At 45.8% G+C, this 20,398-nt stretch overlaps 1 protein-coding gene across 8 annotated transcripts in view; it reads right to left on the bottom strand.

Annotated features, from left to right (window-relative positions):
- ST3GAL3 (ST3 beta-galactoside alpha-2,3-sialyltransferase 3) overlaps window positions 1–20,398 on the bottom strand; it is a 224,543-nt gene that overhangs the window by 58,561 nt on the left and 145,584 nt on the right. For all 8 annotated transcript variants that reach the window (XM_015091928.3, XM_027968878.2, XM_042247079.2 and 5 more), the window contains one exon: window positions 15,370–15,462. In XM_015091928.3, the coding sequence (XP_014947414.1) occupies window positions 15,370–15,462 (93 nt within the window). The remainder of the gene's footprint in view (window positions 1–15,369; window positions 15,463–20,398) is intronic.

The raw sequence follows: 20,398 nt of genomic DNA, 5'->3' as shown, positions 1-20,398 counted from the left end.
CAAATGCTCCTCCAGGTCACCCCTGCACCCCTACCCTCTATGAAGCTGTGTCTGTATGGACAGACACCTCACCCGCCTGTAGCCCCTGAACCCTCTGTTTCCTCCCTATAATCTCCTTGAGGGTCAGTGGCTTTGTTGAGCCTGCTGGAGACCGGGCTGGGTCAAGGGCCCAGGTCTCCTAGCTGAACTGTCTTTCCCCACAGCCTTGAGAGCTGGGGCGTGGTCTGCTGAGCACTGCCTGCTGCCCCGGGCACTGCTCTCCATCCTGCCTCAGGAAGAATGGGCTACACCAGAGTCAGCTGCTGACCACATCTTTATAAAAGGTCACTGCCCCCAGGGCCTTCCTTCCCCACATGGGCTCACAAAGCCTAATCGAACCAGCAATCACTTTCACTGCATTCTCCCTGGGGCTGGGGGCGGTGGAGTGGAGACAAGCCTGCTGTTGGGGAGGGGACCTGTGCGGGCAGCAGCCTCTAAGCAAGAAAAGAAAGGCATGGTTGTCCAGGCGGCCACTTAACAGACGGTTCAAAAGGTCCTAGGGGCAAGCTGAATCAAGTCCTGCCTGAATCCCTGTTGCTGGTCCTGGGGGCTTGCAGGAGGGTGGTAGGGGAGATGGGGAATGAAGCAGAGACAGCGTTTTACCTGGCCAGAACCCCACAGATGACACTGTCCCTGGACACATGGGACCACAGGTAGTGGGGATGATAGGCAGAGAACCATCCCTCATCCGGCCCCAGAGAGCTGGTTTCTGAGCCCAGGTCTCCTGCACCTGCCTCACTCCATTTGGGGGTCTCACTCCATTGGGCGGTGTGCTTCCTGGGGCAAGCTCTGCAGCTGGCCCCTGGCCCAGACACTCTCGAGGGGCTGAGCAACAGAGTCCAAGGTGTTCTTTCATGTTTTGCAACCATCTGTTTTCAAGTTGTGTTGCTGCAGGAAACTTCCCTGTACCAAGCTCTGGGAACGTGGAGAGGGAGGATGGGACTGTCCCAACATGAGAGGCACAGAGATGTCAGGAGGTCAGCTGTCAACAGGCCGGCTGGGTGCAATGCTGTCAGCAAACAGGCTTGTGTTTCCCCCACGAGGGTCTCCCATGAGTAGAGACCAGGTTATCCAGGCCTCTCTGTGTAGCCCTGGACAGTCTCGTCCACCTTCCCTCTGAGCTGTGTATATGGATTATCTCCTTCTTTCTCTCCCAGCCCAGCCCTGAGTGGTTCACAGAACCCAGGCTCCTGGGCGGGGTCCTGGCTTCCCTCTGGCTACTTCAGGGGCCTCCACCTGGGTTCCATGCACGGCACAGGGGCAGAAAGCTCACATGACAGGAGGCAGGCATCAACTGGAGTCTTCCTTCTACCTGGGAGAGGGGAGGCTTCAGCCCTGCTTCTCCTCTCCAGCACTAGCTATGAGGGGAGGCCAGTCACCGTGGGGGTGCAGATGGAGTCAGGAGAGCCACAAGATGCTGAAACCACTGGCCCGCCGCTCCCCGACCCCGCAGGGCAGAGCGTCTCCCTCCGCCCCGCCCAGGACTTGTGTGGGTGGAGCTCAGACTCGGGCCCTCCTCCCGCTGAGTAGCCAGTGTCTGTCTGGGCTGCTCCAGTCCTGGAGCCTCGCACAGTGAGCGCGCCTCTGGGGTGAAGGGCCAGGATCACGTTCTCTGCTTTCACCCGCTTTTGCTCCTCACAGGCAGCAGAGCTCCCCACGTGGGGATCTTGTACCTGAACCAAGAAAAGCAAAGCTGCTAATCCTGACAAGATCAATCTCCAAATACCACAGGAATGCAGCCTGCTCTCACCAGGCGCTGCACTTCTAAGCACTTCTAGGCTTCCTGCTCTCGGGCAGAGCCTGCAGCTGGGGCTGCAAGGGGAGAAGCTGCTCCCACCCAGTGTGTCTGACCTGCTCCTGAAGCCCCATTTTCCCGGGGATAGCCCAGGCATCCCCTGCCCCAGGAATCCTCCGGGTCAAACTCTCATCGCCCCTCCCTGCTTAGGGGTCTCCTCAGTGCCTCCACTCAGGACTCACTGTCCTCACCTCTCTCAGAGCACATATACCTGGATGTGTGCGTCCAGGTGCTGCTTCCCTTAATCCCAAGGTCAGAGGAAGAAAGGGAGGTCTGGAGAGATTATGCCAACCAGTCCTATTCACTTTCAAAGCCTGTGCTCTTATCACCATAGTCCATGCTTCTCAAACTGCCTGGGAAGAAGGACCAGTTTTTTGTTTGCTTTTTAAATTTTTATTGGAATATAGTTGTGGGTATTTGCATATGTATAGCTGATTCAGTTTGTTGTGCTGCATTTCAAATTTCAATTCTGTCACAGAGAGCAATCCTTTTACAAAATATAATAAAAATGAATCACTATAAAAAGTAAAACACATATGAAATATAAGAAGCCCCATTTTAAAATTGTTAGATGACAAATGACAAAAACTTACTCTAATTGCTACAGACCTTTCTAACACTGTATTTTCAATTTCTCAAAAGTCGTCTTGTAGACCAGTTCACACACTTCTGATTTCACAGCACTTAATAGGCTCCCTACTGACAGATGCCTGCTGGGGCATTCTGCCAAGGACTCTTGGTTTGAGAGAGGATGCGACCTAGCTCCTCAGGTCCTGAACTAGGGCGGGAGAAAAGACACGTTCTGATAACATCAGGAGTGGTGAGCAGACAGAGGCCTAGCACTTCGTCTGTGACGTATGAGTTTATAACCAGAAAAAAATCTTACTGGGTGAGCCTGCAGCATTTACCTGTACAAGAAGTATATAGGTCCTTAGTCATCTAGAGAAAGAGACTTCTCCAAAGAAAACAACTCTGGTCATGTACTACAGATCCACCTATAAAGATTGGAAGATAGAGCAAAGAGGAAGGAGATGAGGGTGTAGCTACAGGGCATGAGTTCCTGGAAAGGTCGGGAAGCAGGGGTAGGTTTGAGACCAGAAGTGGAGCTACTTTAGTTTATTTTTTAATTAAAAAAATTTTTTTCCCCTTTTTAGCCATGTGGCTTATGGGATCTTGGTTCCCCAACCAGGGATTGAACCCCTGACCTCAGCAGTGGAAGCATGGAGTCCTCACCACTGGACCCGCAGGCAATTCCCAGAAGTGGAGTTACTTTAAAAGCAGATCATGGATTGGTTCCCAGAGGAGATCAGAACAAATGTCACTTAGGAACACATGGAAAAAAAAAAAAAATGATGGCAGAGAAACCAACAGGACACAGATGGTAGTTCCTTCAGCTACAAGCTGGAGTCCAGGTCAAGGACAGGCATATAGCCTGTCCAGCTCAGGCGAGACTGTCAGCCCTTGAATACTCCACAGAGAAGCTTTAGTTACTGAGTGCTCTGCTCGTTCCAGAAAGGCCCAGCATCCAAGGATTTCACTGCAGAAGTACCTACTGAAGATACTTACATTCTGCCATCAAAAGGCATCTGTAATCCCCTATAGGTTCATGGTTCAGAGCCGTAACTCAGGACACAAGGTGGAACTGATGGGTTTGGTTCCTGGTTCTGTGTTGTTGTGACCTTGGGGAGATTATAGTTTTTTCATCTGTAAAGTGGGCATAGCAACATTTACTCCACAGGGCTACTGAAAAGATTAAATAGGCAATGAACATACAATATTTAGTACAGTGGCTGGAGAAAGCTGTGGATGCCATAAACCTGTGATAGTTTACACACACGGGCTGTCTGTGGCTGCCAATGGAGTGTAAGCCATCAAGAGGAGAGATTTTAAGTGTCTTACATAATGCTGAAGCTTCTGGCACCTAGGAGAGTACCTGGTGCTTAGGAGCTGCTCAATAAAGATTTGTTGAATGAATGATGTGGTAGTTATTATCATTAGGTTTACTATAGGACGGGCTTCCCTGGTGGCTCAGCCATAAAGAATCTGCCTGCCAATGCAGGAGACATGGGTTCAATCCCTGGGTCGGGAAGATCCCCTGGAGAAGAAATGGCAACCCACTCCAGTATTCTTGCCTGGGAAATCCCATGGACAGAGGAGTCTAATGGACTACAGTCCATGGGGGTCACAAAAGAGTCAGACACTACTTAGCAATTAAACAACAACTACTTAGGATAATGGAGTTAACATGGCAGCCTCTTAAGCGATGAGAAAAATGTAAGTACGATTAAATAGTGATATGAACGAGTCAGGAAAGAGAATGAAGATCCAGGTTTCCAAAGAGAGGTTGGGGAATCAGTGCTCAGGGGAAGGGCCTGACTTCTCTACAGAGAGTAGACCTGTCAGGACTCGATGACTAACCGGATATCTGATCAGAACGGAAGGAGAAAGAATCACACCCAGATTTCTGATTCAGGTGACAGAGCCAAATAGGCAACATGGGCTGATTAGAATGATTGAAAATTCGGTGAGTTGGATACATTGACTTTGAGATGCTCAAGAGTCATCCAAGTGGAGCTGTTCAGTAGGAAGTCGGATATTTGGGTCTAGAGATCAGAAGAGATCTGAGGTCCTAACAGATTTGAGAGTCACCAGCACATATCTGTAGCTGAAGCTAACATATAGTGAGAAGAGAAGAAAAAGGACCATGGTTGAAGCCTAGCAGACATCAACATTCTTTTTTTTTAACATCAACATTTCAGGGTGGGTACAGGAAAAAGAGACTGCTTGTAAAAGAGACTGAGAAGGAATAATAGAGAAATAGAATGAGAAGGGAGTTTGGACAAGTATTAATGAAAAGAGGGTTACAAAATGTTCAAAATAGAGATCAATACTGCCAAGTGTTTCAGAGAGGTCAAAACCAGAGGTCCGCCCGTTGGCTGTGTCAGTTAGTCCTTCTGGACAAGAGCATTTCAGGGAGGGGTGGTGGGAATGGAAGTGAGAGTACAGAAATTAAGAATAAGGGGGCATGAGGAAGCAGAGAGAGCAAGAGTAACAAGTCTCTTTGCACACTCCTGGGCAGGGGAGTGGGGGAACACTCAACTTGCTCTCAGGCTAGGACAATGAATCTGTGGAAGCGGATGGTGCTCTATTCTCCTCTGTAATTTATGGTACAGGACGGAGCTTTACAAGGGTGCCTTTCCCATCTTTCCATTCCTCCCTGGTGTTTAAGTGATAAAAGTCCCAGAAACCATGAAGGACAGAGAGGGAGGGGGTTTGGAATGTGGGGATACAAGATACCCAGTCACCCTGGCCAGACGACTATAAAGCTTCAAATCCCCCAGGGCAGTGCAATGGGTCTCCTGCACCTTCTCATGCACGGTTCCCCAAATGGGCAGCTGGGACTCTGTCATTCCTCCCGATTTCCTGCCTCAGAGATCTCAGCAAGGTTTCACAGGCGGCTTTGCACTCTGGGGAACTTGGTCAGCTTGGATGACAGCAATGATTCCTTAGTAGTATGAGAATCACAGACACACACAGTTACAGACACACACTATGCACCCTGGCCTTCCCAAGGCAACAAACATCTCAAGAGAAGTGAGGTTTTCTACTGTAGAGCTGGGCAAGAGGGCAGTTCCCACACCAATGCCTCTAGAGCCCCCACGGGGCATCTGGTAGACCTCTGTGATCTGGCCCCCAGCCACCCTGTCCATAAGACAGTAGCAGCAATGGCCAGTAGAAGGTGGCAGTTGAGCATGTAAGCTCTGAGGTCAGAGTCCTCAGGTTCAAAACATCCTATCCATGTGACCTCAGGCCAATTGCTTGACTTCTTTATGCCTCCATTTCCTCAGGGCTAAAAGTGTATCAATAACTGTTCTATTTCAGAGGACTGTTGGGAAGACTGTGCTTGTTCATACGTGCTCAGTCATGTCTGCCTCTTTGCAACCCTATGGACTGTAGCCCACCAGGCTCCTCTGTCCATGGGACCTTCCAGGCAGAAATACTGGAGTGGGTTGCCATTTCCTACTCCAGGGGATCTTCCCAACCCAGGGATCGAATCCACGTCTATTGCATCTCCTGCACTGGCCGGCAGATTCTTAAACGGAACGAATAGGAGAAGGTCTTAGCAGAGGATCTGGGAAGTCAATACTGATACACCAGTAGGTGTTGGCTGTCACCGTCGCTGCTGTGCTTGGGCACAGCCTGGGTCTGGATTCTGCTCTCTCCTCACCTATGGCTGCATGCTTGCACCTGATGCTGAGTGGATCTGCTGGTGACCATCAGAAAGACATGATACTCACTCTTTCACCAAAGCACTTTTAAAAAGCCTCTTGTACGTTCATAGCAAAGCACTGCTAGGAAAATGGGGCTCGTCCATTAATATTTTATGAATTAGGGACTCCCTTGGCGGTCCAGCGGCTAAGACTCGTGCTCCCAATGCAAGGAGCCTGGGTTCAATCCTGGTCGGGGAACTAGAGCCCACATGCCGCAACTAAGATTTCGCATGCCACAGCTAAGGACCCCGCGTGCTGCAACGGAGGCACCTGCCCAGCCAGACAAATAAAGAAGTAAAAATATTTGTAAAAAGGTTTTATGAGTTATACATATTTTTTGAACCTACATTTTAAATGTATACCATGACCTATCCTGGGATCTTTATTTCTTACTGAAAAAAAACTAACCTGATTTAACGAAAGTCACTGAAAAAACAGAATTCAATTAATGTCTAATATTAAATTTTGTTGGAAGGATCTAACATTCATAGCCCCAAGATACATCATCTCATTTCATCCTCTTGACTAATGAGTTATGTGATGCTCTGACTTTTCCAAGATCATGCACAGCCTATTAAGTGAGAAGGCTGTGGGAACTCTGGGTCTCCACATCTCATCTCTTTCTAATCTAGCACACATTGGTATGTGTGTTACTCACTCAGTTGTATCAGACTCTTTGTGACAGACTCATGGACTGCAGGCCACCAGGTTCCTCTGTCCATGGAATTCTTTAGGCAAGAATACTGGAGTGGGTTGCCATTCCCTTCTTCAGGGGATCTTCCTGACCCAGGGATCGAACTTGGATCTCCTGCATTGCGTGCAAATTTGTTACTATCTGAGCCACCAAGGAATCATCAGTGGTAAAGCTACTATTTAAAAGCCAATGAGCCATTCTAAATAAAGTAACTTGAATAAAGCAAGTGTGTTTTCTGGGTATGTTTTGAGTGGGAACATCAGAAGACTTGGACTATTTTCAAGATTATTATATTAATAAGATTAGGATTATAAGGTGCTCTCCAATAGGAACTCCTCTTATAAGTGTTCTTGGATACCTAGTATGGCGCTAGGCACATGGGCTTTCAGTCAGTATATAACAACTGATATCCAAAGACATGTCAAAATAGTTATTTTTCTTTGGTAACTCTCTCCACTGAAACAGTGTTTTATCAACATTTCTCACACCCTCAGACTCTTAGTCTCCCAAGGGCAGAGATCCATATCCATTCATATAACAAGCATTAAGCACCTACTAAGTGCTAATGGGTCTGCTAAGTACTAGCAGCCATGAACAAGACCATATTTCTGTGCTAAGGGGCGCACAGCCTATGATGGGAGAAGAAAAGAGCAATACACGGTTATAAGTGCAGTAACAGAGCAATGTGTGCATCAGTGCAGTGGGATGGGTCGAGGAAAGACTAACAGTGTGTTCATGGGCGGAGGTCAGGGAAGACTTTCCCTTCCATGAGACCAATAGATGAAAAGCCCTAATCCACTGTACAGAGTTGAGTAGGTGCTCAATAAATCTGAGTTCCTTTGGATTGCACGGCCCCTCCTCCCCATCTCTCTCACTAGAGGACAATGTATCCAGGCAGGCAAGTTTTGAGGAGGAAAGGAGGCAGGTGTGAGAGTGAGTGGGCTGGCTTCCCAGAGAAGCAGGATTCTGCATCCTGGACAGGCCAGAGAATCAGCATCCCCTCCGTTACCACTGCCTGCTCCCCAGTCTTTGCTCAGGTGTGGGAGGCAGTGACTGGCTGGGCTCAAGGAGGCCTGAGGCTTAGGAAGAGACTGAGAATATGCTTCATACAGCACTTGGTAACAAAACAGAGAGAGATTTAAGTTGGTTTTTATCAGGTGGGGTCAAAACTAACATGTCAAAAGAGCTGTATCAAAACCTCTTGTGTCAAAATATTGTTGCCACAAATTTCAAATTCCTAAATTTACTTAGAACATTTTGGTCAAAATATCAAAAAACACTAGTTACCCATAAGGAAAATAATTAAACAAACCCAGATCCTGACGCCAAGAATCATGCCTAACACCAAAACAAAACAATAAAAATCTCAAATGGATTATTAATTCAAATATAAATAATAAAGCTATACAAGTATTGGATGAAAACAGACAAAGACAACTCTATAAAATACTATGTGTAGATATAAATTCAAGAACTGCTACAGAGGACAGCTTGTCAATACCTTTCAAAATTATGAATTCATTGTTGGTATTGACAAAAGCACTGTGGAAATAAATCAGGCAGGGTGGAAATGCCTTGCAATGCACAAGGCACTGGGTCAAGTCTTCAGACAGGTACTGCATTAGTAATGGGGATAAATTAGCCCTAGACAAAGGGTTACTCAACACCTGCAGCAACAACATTAAAAGCAAGTCTCAAAGGGATACAACTGATTCCAAGTAATTTAACAACACACCCAAGCAAAACTAGAACTATTTAAGAGAATACAAAAAAATCTTGCACATAAAAACATAAATTTCACATTGTTCTAAATCTAATTTAAAAAATTACCAGTCAGGCATATGAAGAATTAGAAAAATATAGGTTATTATCAGGAGAAAAATCAAACAAGAGAAACCACCCCAGAAATGATAGAGATGATGAAATTACCAACAGAAGAGCACATGAACATAATAAAGAATGAAGTGCAAGATATAAAAAGACCTTAATAGAACCACAGGGATTAAAAACACAGTATCTGACATGAAAACACACCAGATGGGATTAACAGCTGATTAGACACCACAAAACAAATATCAGTGGATGTGAAAACACAGAAATATCAACTATCCAAAATGAAGCACAAAGAGAAATAAGAAAAAATTGGGGCAGGGGGAAACCCCACCAACACAATAACATCAAACAAACCAGTTGGACCAATGGCTTAACATACATGTAATTGGAATCCTGGGAAGGGTGATGAACAGAAAAAATATTTGAAAAAATAAGGACAAAAAGCATCCAAATTTGATTAAAAGTAAATACAAACCCACAGATTTACTGAGCTAGATAAATGCAAGTCAAGAATAATATAAAGAAAACTACAACAAAGTGCATCATATCAAATTGCTGAGAACAAGTGATAAGGAATAAAATCTCAAAAAAGTAGCCAGAGGAAAAGAGAAACGTTATATACAAAGCAAAAAAAGGTAACAATGACAGAAGACAAAGAAACTATACAAATCAAAAGAAAATGAAGTTATATCTTTAAGGTAATATGTGTGTGTGTGTTTGTGAAATTGTCAACCTAGAATTGTTATACACAGTCAAACACAGCTTTTTTAAGCTGAAGGTAAAATAAAGACTTGATCAGAGAAACCAAAGCTGATCGATTTCACTGCCATTAGATTTTGCTCATAAGTAATGTTAAAAGACATTCTTCAAGCAAAAGAAAAAGAATAAATAGAAATATGCATCTACCCAAAGGAAAAAGTAAATTCAATTCAGTTGTTCAGTCGTGTCTGACTCCTTGCGACCCCATGGACGGCAGCATGCCAGGCTTCCCTGTCCATTACCAATTCCTGGAGCTTGCTCAAACTCATGTCCATGGAGTCGGTGATACCATCCAACCATCTCATCCTCTGACATCCCCTTCTCCTCCTGCCTTCAACCTTACCCATCAGGGTCTTTTCCAATGAGTCAGTTTTTTGCATCAGATGGCCAAAGTACTGGAGCTTAAGCTTCAGCATCAGTCCTTCCAATGACTATTCAGGACTGATTTCCTTTAGAATTGACTGGTTTGATCTCCTTGCTAACCAAGGGACTCTCAAGAGTCTTCTCCAACACCACAGTTCAAAAACATCAATTCTTCGTCACTCAGCTTTCATCATGGTCCAACTCTCACATCCATATATGACTACTGGAAAAACCATAGCTTTGACTAGATGGACCTTTGTTGGCAAAGTGATGTCTGTGCCTTTTAATATGCTCTCTAGTTTTGTCATAGCTTTTCTTCTAAGGAGCAAGCATCTTTTAATTTCATGGCTGCAGTCACTCTCTGCGGTAATTTTAGACCCCAATAAAATAAAGTCTCTCACTGTTTCCACTGTTACCCCATTTACTTGCCATGAAGTGATGGTACCAAATGTCATGACCTTCCTTTTTTGAATGCTGCGTTTTAAGCCAGCGTTTTCACTCTCCTCTTTTACTTTCATCAAGAGGCTTTTTAGTTCTTCACTTTCTGCCATAAGGGAGGTGTCATCTGCGTATCTGAGGTTATTGATATTTCTCCCGGCAATCTTGATTCCAGCTTGTGCTTCCTCCAGCCCAGCATTTCACATGATGTTCTCTGCATATAAGTTAAATAAGCAGGGTGACAATATACAGCCTTGATATGCTCTTCTCCCAATTTGGAACCAGTCTGTCGTTCCATGTGGGTTCTAACTGTTGCTTCCTGACCTGCATACAGATTTCTCAGGAGGCAAGTCAGGTGGTCTGATATTCCCATCTCTTTCAGAATTTTCCACAGTTTATTGTGATCCACACAGTGCAAAGGCTTTGGCATAGTCAATAAAGCAGAAATAGACCTTTTTCTGGAACTCTCTTGCTTTTTTGATGATCCAATAGATCTTGGCAACTTGATCTCTAGTTCCTCTGCCTTTTCTAAATCCGGCTTGAACATCTGGAAGTTCATGGTTCACGTACTACTGAAGCCTCACTTGGAGAAATTTGAGCTCTACTTTACTAGTGTGTGAGATGAGTGCAATTGTGGAGTAGTTTGAACATTCTTTGGCATTGCCTTTCTTTGGGATTGGAATGAAAACTGACCTTTTCCAGTCCTCTGGCCACTGCTGAGGTTTCAAAATTTGCTGGCATATTGAGTGCAGCACTTTCACAGCATCATCTTTCAGGATTTGAAATAGCTCAACTGGAATTCCATCACCTCCACTAACTTTGTTTGTAGTGATGCTTCCTAAGGCCCATTTGACTTTGCATTCCAGGATGTCTGGCTCTAGGTGAGTGATCACACCATCATGATTTTCTGGGTTGTGAAGATCTTTTCTGTACATTTCTTCTGTGTATTCTTGCCACCTCTTCTTAATATCTTCTGCTTCTGTTAGGTCATACCATTTCTTTCCTTTTTGGTGCCCATCTTTGCATGAAATGTTCCCTTCGTATCTCTAATTTTCTTGAAGAGATCTCTAGTCTTTCCCATTCTGTTGTTTTCTTGTGTTTCTTTGCATTGATTGCTGAAGAAGGCTTTCTTATCTCTTCTTGCTATTCTTTGGAACTCTGCATTCAGATGCTTATATCTTTCCTTTTCTCCTTTGCTTTTCATCTCTCTTCTTTTCACAGCTATTTGTAAGGCTTCCTCAGACAACCATTTTGCCTTTTGCATTTCTTTTTCTTGGGCATGGTTTTGATCACAGCCTCCCGTACAATATTACAAACCTCTATCCATAGTTCTTTAGGCACTCTGTCTATCAGATCTAATCTATTCCTCACTTCCACTGTATAATCATAGGGGATTTGATTTAGGTCATATCTGAATGGTCTAGTGGTTTCCCCTACTTTCTTCAACTCAAGTCTGAATTTGCAATAAGGAGTTCATGATCTGAGCCACAGTCAGCTCCGGGTCTTGTTTTTTCCTGACTGTATAGAACTTCTCCATCTTTGGCTGCAAAGAATATAATCACTCTGATTTCAGTATTGACCATCTGGTGATGTCCATGTGTAGAGTCTTCTCTTGTGTTGTTGGAAGAGGGTGTGTGCTATGACCAGTGTGTTCTCTTGGCAAAACTCTGTTAGCCTTTGCCCTGCTTCATTCTGTACTCCAAGGCCAAACTTGCCCATTAATCCACGTATCTCTTGACTTCCTACTTTTGCATTCTAATCCCCTATGATGAAAAGGAATCTTTTTTGGGTGTTAGTTTTAGAAGGTCTTGTAGGTCTTCATAGAACAGTTCAATTTCAGCTTCTTCAGCATTTGCGCTTGGGGCATAGACTTGGTTTACTGTGATATTGAATGGTTTGCCTTGGAAACAAACAGAGATCATACTGCCATTTTTGAGACTGCACCCAAGTACTGCACTTTGGACTCTTTTGTTGACTATGAGGGCTACTCCATTTCTTCTAAGGGATTCTTGCCCACAGTAGTAGATACAATGGTCATCTGAATTAAATTCACCCATTCCAGTCCAGTTTAGTTCACTGATTCCTAAAATGTTGATGTTCACTCTTGCCATCTCCTGCTTGACTATGTTCAATTTACCTTGACTCACGGACCTAACATTTTACGTTTCTATGCAATATTGTTGTTTACAGCATCAGACTTGGAGATATTTTTCCACTCTTCTTGAGTAGCATATTGGGCACCTACCAACCTGGGAAGTTCATCTTTCAGTGTCATATCTTTGTGCCTTTTCATACTGTTTATGGAGTTCTCCAGGTAAGAACACTGAAGTGGTTTGCCATTCCCTTCTCCAATGGACTACACTTTGTCAGAACTCTCCACCATGACCCATCCATCTTGAGTGGCCCTACATGGCATGGCTCATAGTTTCATTGAATAGGACAAGGCTATGATCCATGTGCTCAGTTTGGTTAGTTTCCCGTGATTGTGGTTTTTGTTCTATCTGCCCTCTGAAATGGGTGAGGATAAGAGGCTTGTAGAACCTTCCTGATGCGAGGGACTGGCTGCGGGGGAATCTGGGTCTTGCTCTGATGCGCTAAGTCACTTCAGGCATGTCCGACTCTTTGCAATGCTATGGACTGTAGCCCACCAGACTCCTCTGTCCATGGGATTCTCCAGGCAAGAATAATGGAGTGGGTTGCCCTGCCCTCTTCTAGGGGATCTTCCCGACTCAGGGATTGAACCCTTGTCTCTTATATCTTCTGCATTGACAGGTGTGTTCTTTACCACTAGCGCCACCTGGGAAGCCCAGCTCTGATAGGCAGGGCCATACTCAGTAGATCTTTAATCCAATTTTCTGTTGATGGATGGGGCTGTGTTCCCTCCCTGTAGTTCCTTCCCTGAGGCCAAATTATGGTAGGGGTAATGGCTACTTCCTTCAAAAGGACTTATGCCAGCACACCCCGAGGCTCTCAGGCCTGTTGTATTCAGTGCCCCTAGCCCCATGGCAGGCCACTGTCAACCCATGCCCTTCGCCAGAGACTCCTGGACGCTCACAGGGAAGTCTGACTCAATATCATTAGTCATTAGTAAAATACAAATTAAAATCATAGTGAGATACTGCTCTCAACCTACTAGGACAGCTAAAATAAAAAAGATTGATATTAGGGATGTAAAGCAATTAAAATCCTCATACTTTGCTGGCAGGAAAGCAAAAGAATATAGTCACTTCAGAAAACAGTTTGACAAATTCTTACAAAGTGAAGCATACATCCTCTATACAAATGTTTATACTGGCTTTATTTATAATAGCTAAAAACTGGAATTAACCCAAATACTTTTGACTGCTGAATAGATAAACAACATAAAATGTTATGCCCGTATAATGAAATACTATTCAGCAACAAAAAGGAAGAAACAAGTGCTACACATATGCTTGAATCTCAAATGCATTATACCAAACAAAAGAGGCAGACTCAAAAGGCTACTTTATGATCCATTTATATGACATTCTGCAAATACTACAGCGACAGTTGTTGTTGAGGCCTGAGAGTCGAGGTGGGGGTTAACTGCAAAGAAGCATGAAGGAATATTCGGAGGTGATGATGGAAATATTCTATTGATTGTTATGGTAGTTGCACAAAGGTGTTCTCAAAACCCATACAACTGTGCTAATAAGCAATTTTCACTGTATATAAATTAAACTTCAGTGAATTTTTAATAAAATTGTGATACCTCCAAACAATTATATATTATACAATCATTTAAAATATAAGATGAATCCACATATGCTGATAATAGGATAATCTCTAAGATATACTGTTAGGCGTAAAAAGCAAGACATAGGACAATAAATACAGTCTGTTCCTTTTTATGGTATATTGGCTGTCTCCAGGGTCTGGAGTGGAAGTATATACCCTTTTGTACTGTTGAGTTCTTAGCCCCATGTGCTTGTATTACTTTCAGTTAATAAAATCCACATACATTTCAAGGAAAACTCACAGGTGTCTGGCCCAGGGACCTGAGCCATGTAGGTCCAAGAAAACCCATGTAAGAATATAAAATATACTGCCAGACCCTGAAAAAGTGCTCAGTAAATAGCTGGGAGAAGCAAAATACTGGAATCAAGTCAGAAGGCAGAGCCTGGACAAAGATCTCTATCTGAACACCAGATATTCAGTCAGCAGAGCCCCCATTTTATACAAGGAGCTAAGCTTGAATGGCTTACGTTAGGAAAGAAAGGGACCATAATATCCAAATATCCTGGATCTGCTGTTGGGCAAGCTGTTCGTCAGCATTCCTGTGCAAGGACACTGTGACCCAACCTCAGCCTCTAAGGGATGGAGTGCATCCCCTTCCCCCAGTGAGCAGAGCCCACTCCAAGAGGCCACCCCAAGGGCTCCTCTGGTGGTCTAAGTGCTATATCTTGACTCCCAGAGGTCCTGAGCAGCCCTTCCTACAACCCCTTGAGTCAGATACTCCTATAGCTCTCTGAAGGAGTGAAACAACCCCAGGATCTCACTGCACTCAGACTGCAGACTAGATGATCACAGCATATTAGGCTCTTTTCCACACTGAGGCTTCAGAAAAGAAAACCCGAAAGGAAAAGGCAGATAAAGCAAGGTCTCTTAGGGGAATTTGGTGAAAGGATCTCCCAGGGTTTGGCAGGGCTTCTTTCAGCAGCCTGCAATTAAGGAAATCAGGAACTCCAGGACGCCAAAGGGACAGAGAGGGAAGGTGCCCAAACAGCCAGCCTCAGAAACTCTGCTTTATTTGGACATGCCTCCCCGAAGCCAGGTCCTAGCTTCTAGAAAGGACTATGAGCTTCTGTGGTGCGGATCACTGTCTGGCTACCTCTGGATACCTGGCTTCCAAGGGGGAGCACATACGTCCTACCTCCTCTTTCTGCTCTGCAAAAACAAGCTGTGCTGGCAGGTACAAGCTCAGAGAGGATGAGGTAAGTTGTAACCAGGGCCGAGAGTAGGACTGGGGTAGGAGCCAACCAAAGCAAAGTCCTTTCAGGCATTCAGGCACCCACAGACTCAAGGATGCAGGAGAGAAGGCACCACAGAATCTCACTTTCTCAGGAGCACACCACTTGCCACCAGGGGCAGGTGTGTCTGAGCCCTGGGCCATGGACCGGGCTAGCCAGGTGATGGGAAGAAACCAGAGCACTTACCGGGGGAAGATGGCAGTCATCAAGGCCGAAGCATAGCCAGGCTTGCAGGTTCCCTCTGAAAAGTTTGCGTACTTGGTGGCTAACTCTGCAGGCCTGTGGGGAGAGACGGAGAGTCATAGCTTGCCGGGCAGTGGTTACTGTTTCATGAAGAGCTGTTGGTGTTTAAACCTTGAATCAAGCTTCATTTGCTACAATCAGCACTTCAGTCCCTTTTCCACACCAAGTTTCCAGAGGCGGGTGGAGGGGAGGAGCCAGGACATTCTAAAGGAATAAGTAGATAAACAACAAGGCCCTTCTGTGGAATTTGGTAAAAGGAACTCACTGGATTTCGAATAGATTCTTTGCAGTAAGCCTGGTTGCAAGGAAATCAGGAACTCCATCCAGGCTCCCAGACTAGGAGATTGGCGCCCTGGAGACCTAAGGAGAGAGCTCCCAGGCTTTAATAAAATCACAGGCACAGCCTTTTCAACCTTCTTGAATGTTTCTACACATCCAGCCTCATCTGCCTTTATTCTCTCACACATACTATGGTCCAGCCAGTGGGAAGTGCTCAGCGCCCTGAATATACATCAAATATATGACGGGGGGTCTCATTGAGTATGTTCTCCTGCTGTCCTATTCCCTCTGCCTGGAATGTTCTTCCTTGTTCTCCTTCTGCCTCCTGGTCCTTCACAACTCAGCTCAGATGTCAGTTTCACTGGGAGTAACTCCCAGACCCCCAGATTGGGCCAAGTGCCTACTCTGTGCTCATTGTCCATCTGCCATCACCCACATTACGTGCTTGCCCCCATCGGCACTTGCCATACTTAACTACAACTGTTGGTAGTATGTCTCGCTCATGGCGCTGTGAATTCCCAAAGTCAGGGTCTGATTTAACCCTGTACCCCCAGTTCCTTGCACAGAGAATGGGCACACAGAAGACCTCAATGATTTTCTGAAGGAACTCTCACTGACAATCTCACTGCACTTGGACTGGAAACAAGGCAATCTCAGGAGTCCACAAGTCAGACAGCGCTGACTGTTTTTCAGAAGACTTATGAGTTCTAGCCCTGGATCTGTTGCTGTGTGACTGTAGTCAAGTCATCTCACCTCTCTTATCTTCAACATCTGTATGGGGTCAACACGGGGCTGGAGTCACTGCCCTGCCTCCCCAAACCCTGCTCAGTGCAGTCTAGAGAAAACCAAAGCGGAAGAACAGGACCCATCCCGTGACTGCTGGGCTGGAGGCCCCGTGTGCTGGGGCACCTGAGGGAGCTCTGGCTGCTGGCCAGTTCCCAGCCCCAACCTCCCCCGCCTCCACCCTTGGGCCAGCTGCCAGCACACTGATGCCCAGCTGCTCTGCTGTGCCAGGGCCCTGCAGCAAGTCTTCCCTTGGGGCTGCCTTCTGCAGGGACAAGGGTGCAGTGGGTATGGGGTGGGGGAGGTTGGTGCCTGTACAGGACAGCCAGAAACCATGATGCCACCGCCCAGCATGTATCATGTGTGATTTACTTAGCCCTGTGATCCTGGCCCAGGGCCTTATACAGAGCCACTGCTCATGGAATTTAGACAAACTCATCTGTATCTACATGCATTTTCTTCTAGAAATCTACATTTTCTTAGTCTTCCCTAACAATGAAATGTAAAGCCTGAAATGCAAATACAAATGCTGAGCGACAAGTCAGAGATGGGCCTTTATTTGGCAGGCAAAAAAAGGTCAAGGGTTTAACAAGAGAATTTACATAACAGTATTTTCTTATGGAAACAACTGTATCTCAGAAATGAAGTGCAATTACTGAACCTACTGGAAACTTCTGGACTAGGCACAGTGACAGGAACATTACAGGTGTCTTCAAATATTCCTCTCAGTAGCCATGTGAGTAGGGTGCTGTTGATTATTAATTCACACAGAAGCTCAGAAAGATGAAGAGACTTATTCAAGGTCACACAACTAGCAGGTGGTGGACACTATTTGAACCTATCTTTCTCTGACATGAGTGCAGAAGCTCTCAACAGGACACCGCCCTGGTGTGGATCCCAGTCTGTGCCATCACAGAGAGTCACACAGAGGCCGGTGCAGCACGAGCGGTCAGTGCAGCTGGAGATGGGGTAGGGGAGCTCTCTGGCAGTGTGTAACAGTCATTGAGCCACTAAGAGTCCCTCATAGCCCCCCATCCCCTTGCCTGCCTCTTACTGTGGGTTCCTATGGTCTTTGTGAATTCCAGAAAGTTCCACAAAGCAAAGGAAAGATGGATGGCCATTGCCTCTTTAACAAAGTGCATTGCAGAAATGCACGTAGAAATGCCTGTACAACAGCAAACCTTCGGCCACATCTTTCCTCTCTAATAAACACCAACAGCTTCTGGCGAAGCTCCTCAAGGATCAGGGCTGTGGATGCACAGCAACATAGATGGGCCTGGAGGGCATGATGCTAAGTCAAATAAGTCAGACAGAGGGGCACAAACTCTGTATGATATCATGTTTATGTGGAATCTAGGAAATACAACAAACTAGGGAATATAACGAAGAACAAGCAGACTGACAGATACAGAGAACAAACCAGTGGTTACCAGAGGGAAGGGTGCAGATGGGCAAAACAGGGGTGGGAGAGTGGGAGATACAAACTATAGGCTGTAAGACTGGTTCAAGGATGTATTGTATGACACAGGGAACATAGCCAATATTTTGTAATAAGCATAAGTGGGAAGCAATCTCTAAAAATTGTATAACAATTTTTAAAAATTAAAAAAAAAAAAAGAACTGGGCTATGGAATAGTCCAGGGTCTGTGCACTCAGGTAATCCACAATGGAGAAGAAAAAGCCCAGACAAGCAGGAGCATGGGAAGCCAGAAGCCAATAGGAAAGGCTCTTCCCATGGCTATGCAGGGCAGTCAGATATCCCGGATGGAGCAGCTCAAAACCAGTTCCCCCACTGAGAAAGCAACAGTAACTTCTAAAACACACAGCCCTGGGCATAGCGGGCCATGTCAAGCTATTAACAAATTAAAATGCCTTAGAAATGGCTTCCCGACTATCCCAGTGAGAGAAGAATAGGGGGAGTGTTGGGGACTCTGAGTCATGCAGCAGGCTGGGACCTCTGGGGCAGTGAGCAGTCAGAACCACCAAGATTAACTGTCTCCAACTCCCTCGGGCCAGAATGGTTAGTTTCTCTAAGGCGCTCACACTCCAAATGCCAGGAGGCCCCCACAGATGTCTGATCAAATCATTCAACCCTTGTTCTTCTCGTGCTCTGCAGCTGGCCTTTCATTTGGGGAGATTTAGCATTTGGACCAGTAAGAGCACCCATTGTCCTGCAAACGTGACTACCAAGCGCCTGGGGTGAAGAGTGTAAACCACTGTGCTCTTCAGAGGAGATCCAGATGGAGAGGCTGGCACCTAAAAGAAGGAACCAGACTTCCATGCCTCTGCTTCACTGAGAAGCACCGAGTTTAAGGAATTGGGTCAAACAACAAACGGGTTGTAAGTGGGAAGAACACAGGACCTGGAATTAGAATCTTTCACAAAGGAGGACATTGCAAGCCGTGTGACCTTGGGCAAAGGAAGGACAATCTGATTCGCAGCTTCTTCATCTGCCAATGGGAACCACTCAGTTCCCAGGGATCTTGGAGGATGTGGTGAGAAAGGGCATCTGGAGGGGCTGGCTGGTCTCCAGAGCACCATACAAATACTTCATGAAAGGTGAGGTGGCAGGGGCAGGCAGCAAGATGGTGCAGGCTTCGAACACTGGGCTCAAGTGTGGATTCTGTCCTGGAGAGAGTGCTAAATGATTTCCAGTGGGAGAGTGCCCTGGATCACCATGTGTATTTTCATGATCAACATTCGGGAGGTGAGGAGGAGCATGGCCAAAGGCTGAAAGAAGCAGCGCCTGAGACGGAAAAATAACCAGGAGAGACTGTGATGTCTCAGTTGTTAAAGGAAGGAAGGGTCTCAAGGAGGATGCAGGGACCAACTGCATCGAACACTGTGTGGGGCCTGGGAGGAGGTGGCCATAGGATTGATGGCTGGATCTGCCAACATGGGGGCTACTCTTGACCTTGAGAAGAGCTGTTTCACCGGAGTGGGAGTGAAATGGTGATTTCATTGGGCTTAAGAGAAAACAGAATTGGAGCCAGGGAATAACAGACTTCTATTTTTAGAAGTTTTGTTATAAAGGGGGACAATGAAATGGGGCAATAGCTGGAGGGAAAGCGCAGGGCAAGATGTTTTTTTGAGGTTAGGAAAATATTTGGCATGCATATAAGCTGGTTAGAATAAGAGGAAAACTCATGCACGGGGCAGTAGAGGTGGGTCCGTTGGAGCAGTCTTGGAGAAGGTGAGAGGGGGAAAGTAGAAGCGCTGGCTTAGCTCTGTCTACCCCACCCTGCCCTAGCCAGTGACCACCTATTTATCTTGAACATTCAGTTAAGCACCACTTCCTTCATGAAACCTTTCGTGATGGCTTCCCCTGCCAAGCAGAATCAGCCTCCCATGCCTGTGGACCTCATTTTACCTAGCGCTGACATTCACCTGACCTTGCTCACTGGTTCCCACGTTATCTCTCTCTCTCTCCCACCTCCTGGCCTTCTGTCCTCTCACTCACTCAGTCACTCAGCAGACACTCAGAGGCAGACACTCTGCTTGGGCTTATATCCTGGCTCCACCACTTAGTAACTGGGCATGTTATTTAATTGCTCTGTGACTTAATTTCCACATCTTTGAAACTGGAATTACACTAACTCTTCACAAAATTGTGGTGCGGATTACACTGAGAATAAAGTGCTTTGTGCAATGCCTGGCACATAGCTCTCCCTCTCCCTCGGTACATGCTAACTCTAACAGTCTTGCTCTTGTCATGTGCTAGATGCTGGCCTGGCATTAGAGATACAATGATGTCTAGGATGGGAATACGGCCTAGCACTTGTTAACCTGACGAGTAACTATCCATTTAGACATCTTTCTCTCCCAGACCATGAAATCTGAGCATACTGCCTATCACAAAGTACCATGCATGGCATTAAGAGTATGAGCACCTAGCAAAATGTTTGTTGGA

This window comes from Ovis aries, chromosome 1 (assembly GCF_016772045.2).
Source record: "Ovis aries strain OAR_USU_Benz2616 breed Rambouillet chromosome 1, ARS-UI_Ramb_v3.0, whole genome shotgun sequence".
NCBI lineage: Eukaryota > Metazoa > Chordata > Mammalia > Artiodactyla > Bovidae > Ovis > Ovis aries.
This window is presented reverse-complemented; position numbering and strand designations above follow the sequence as displayed.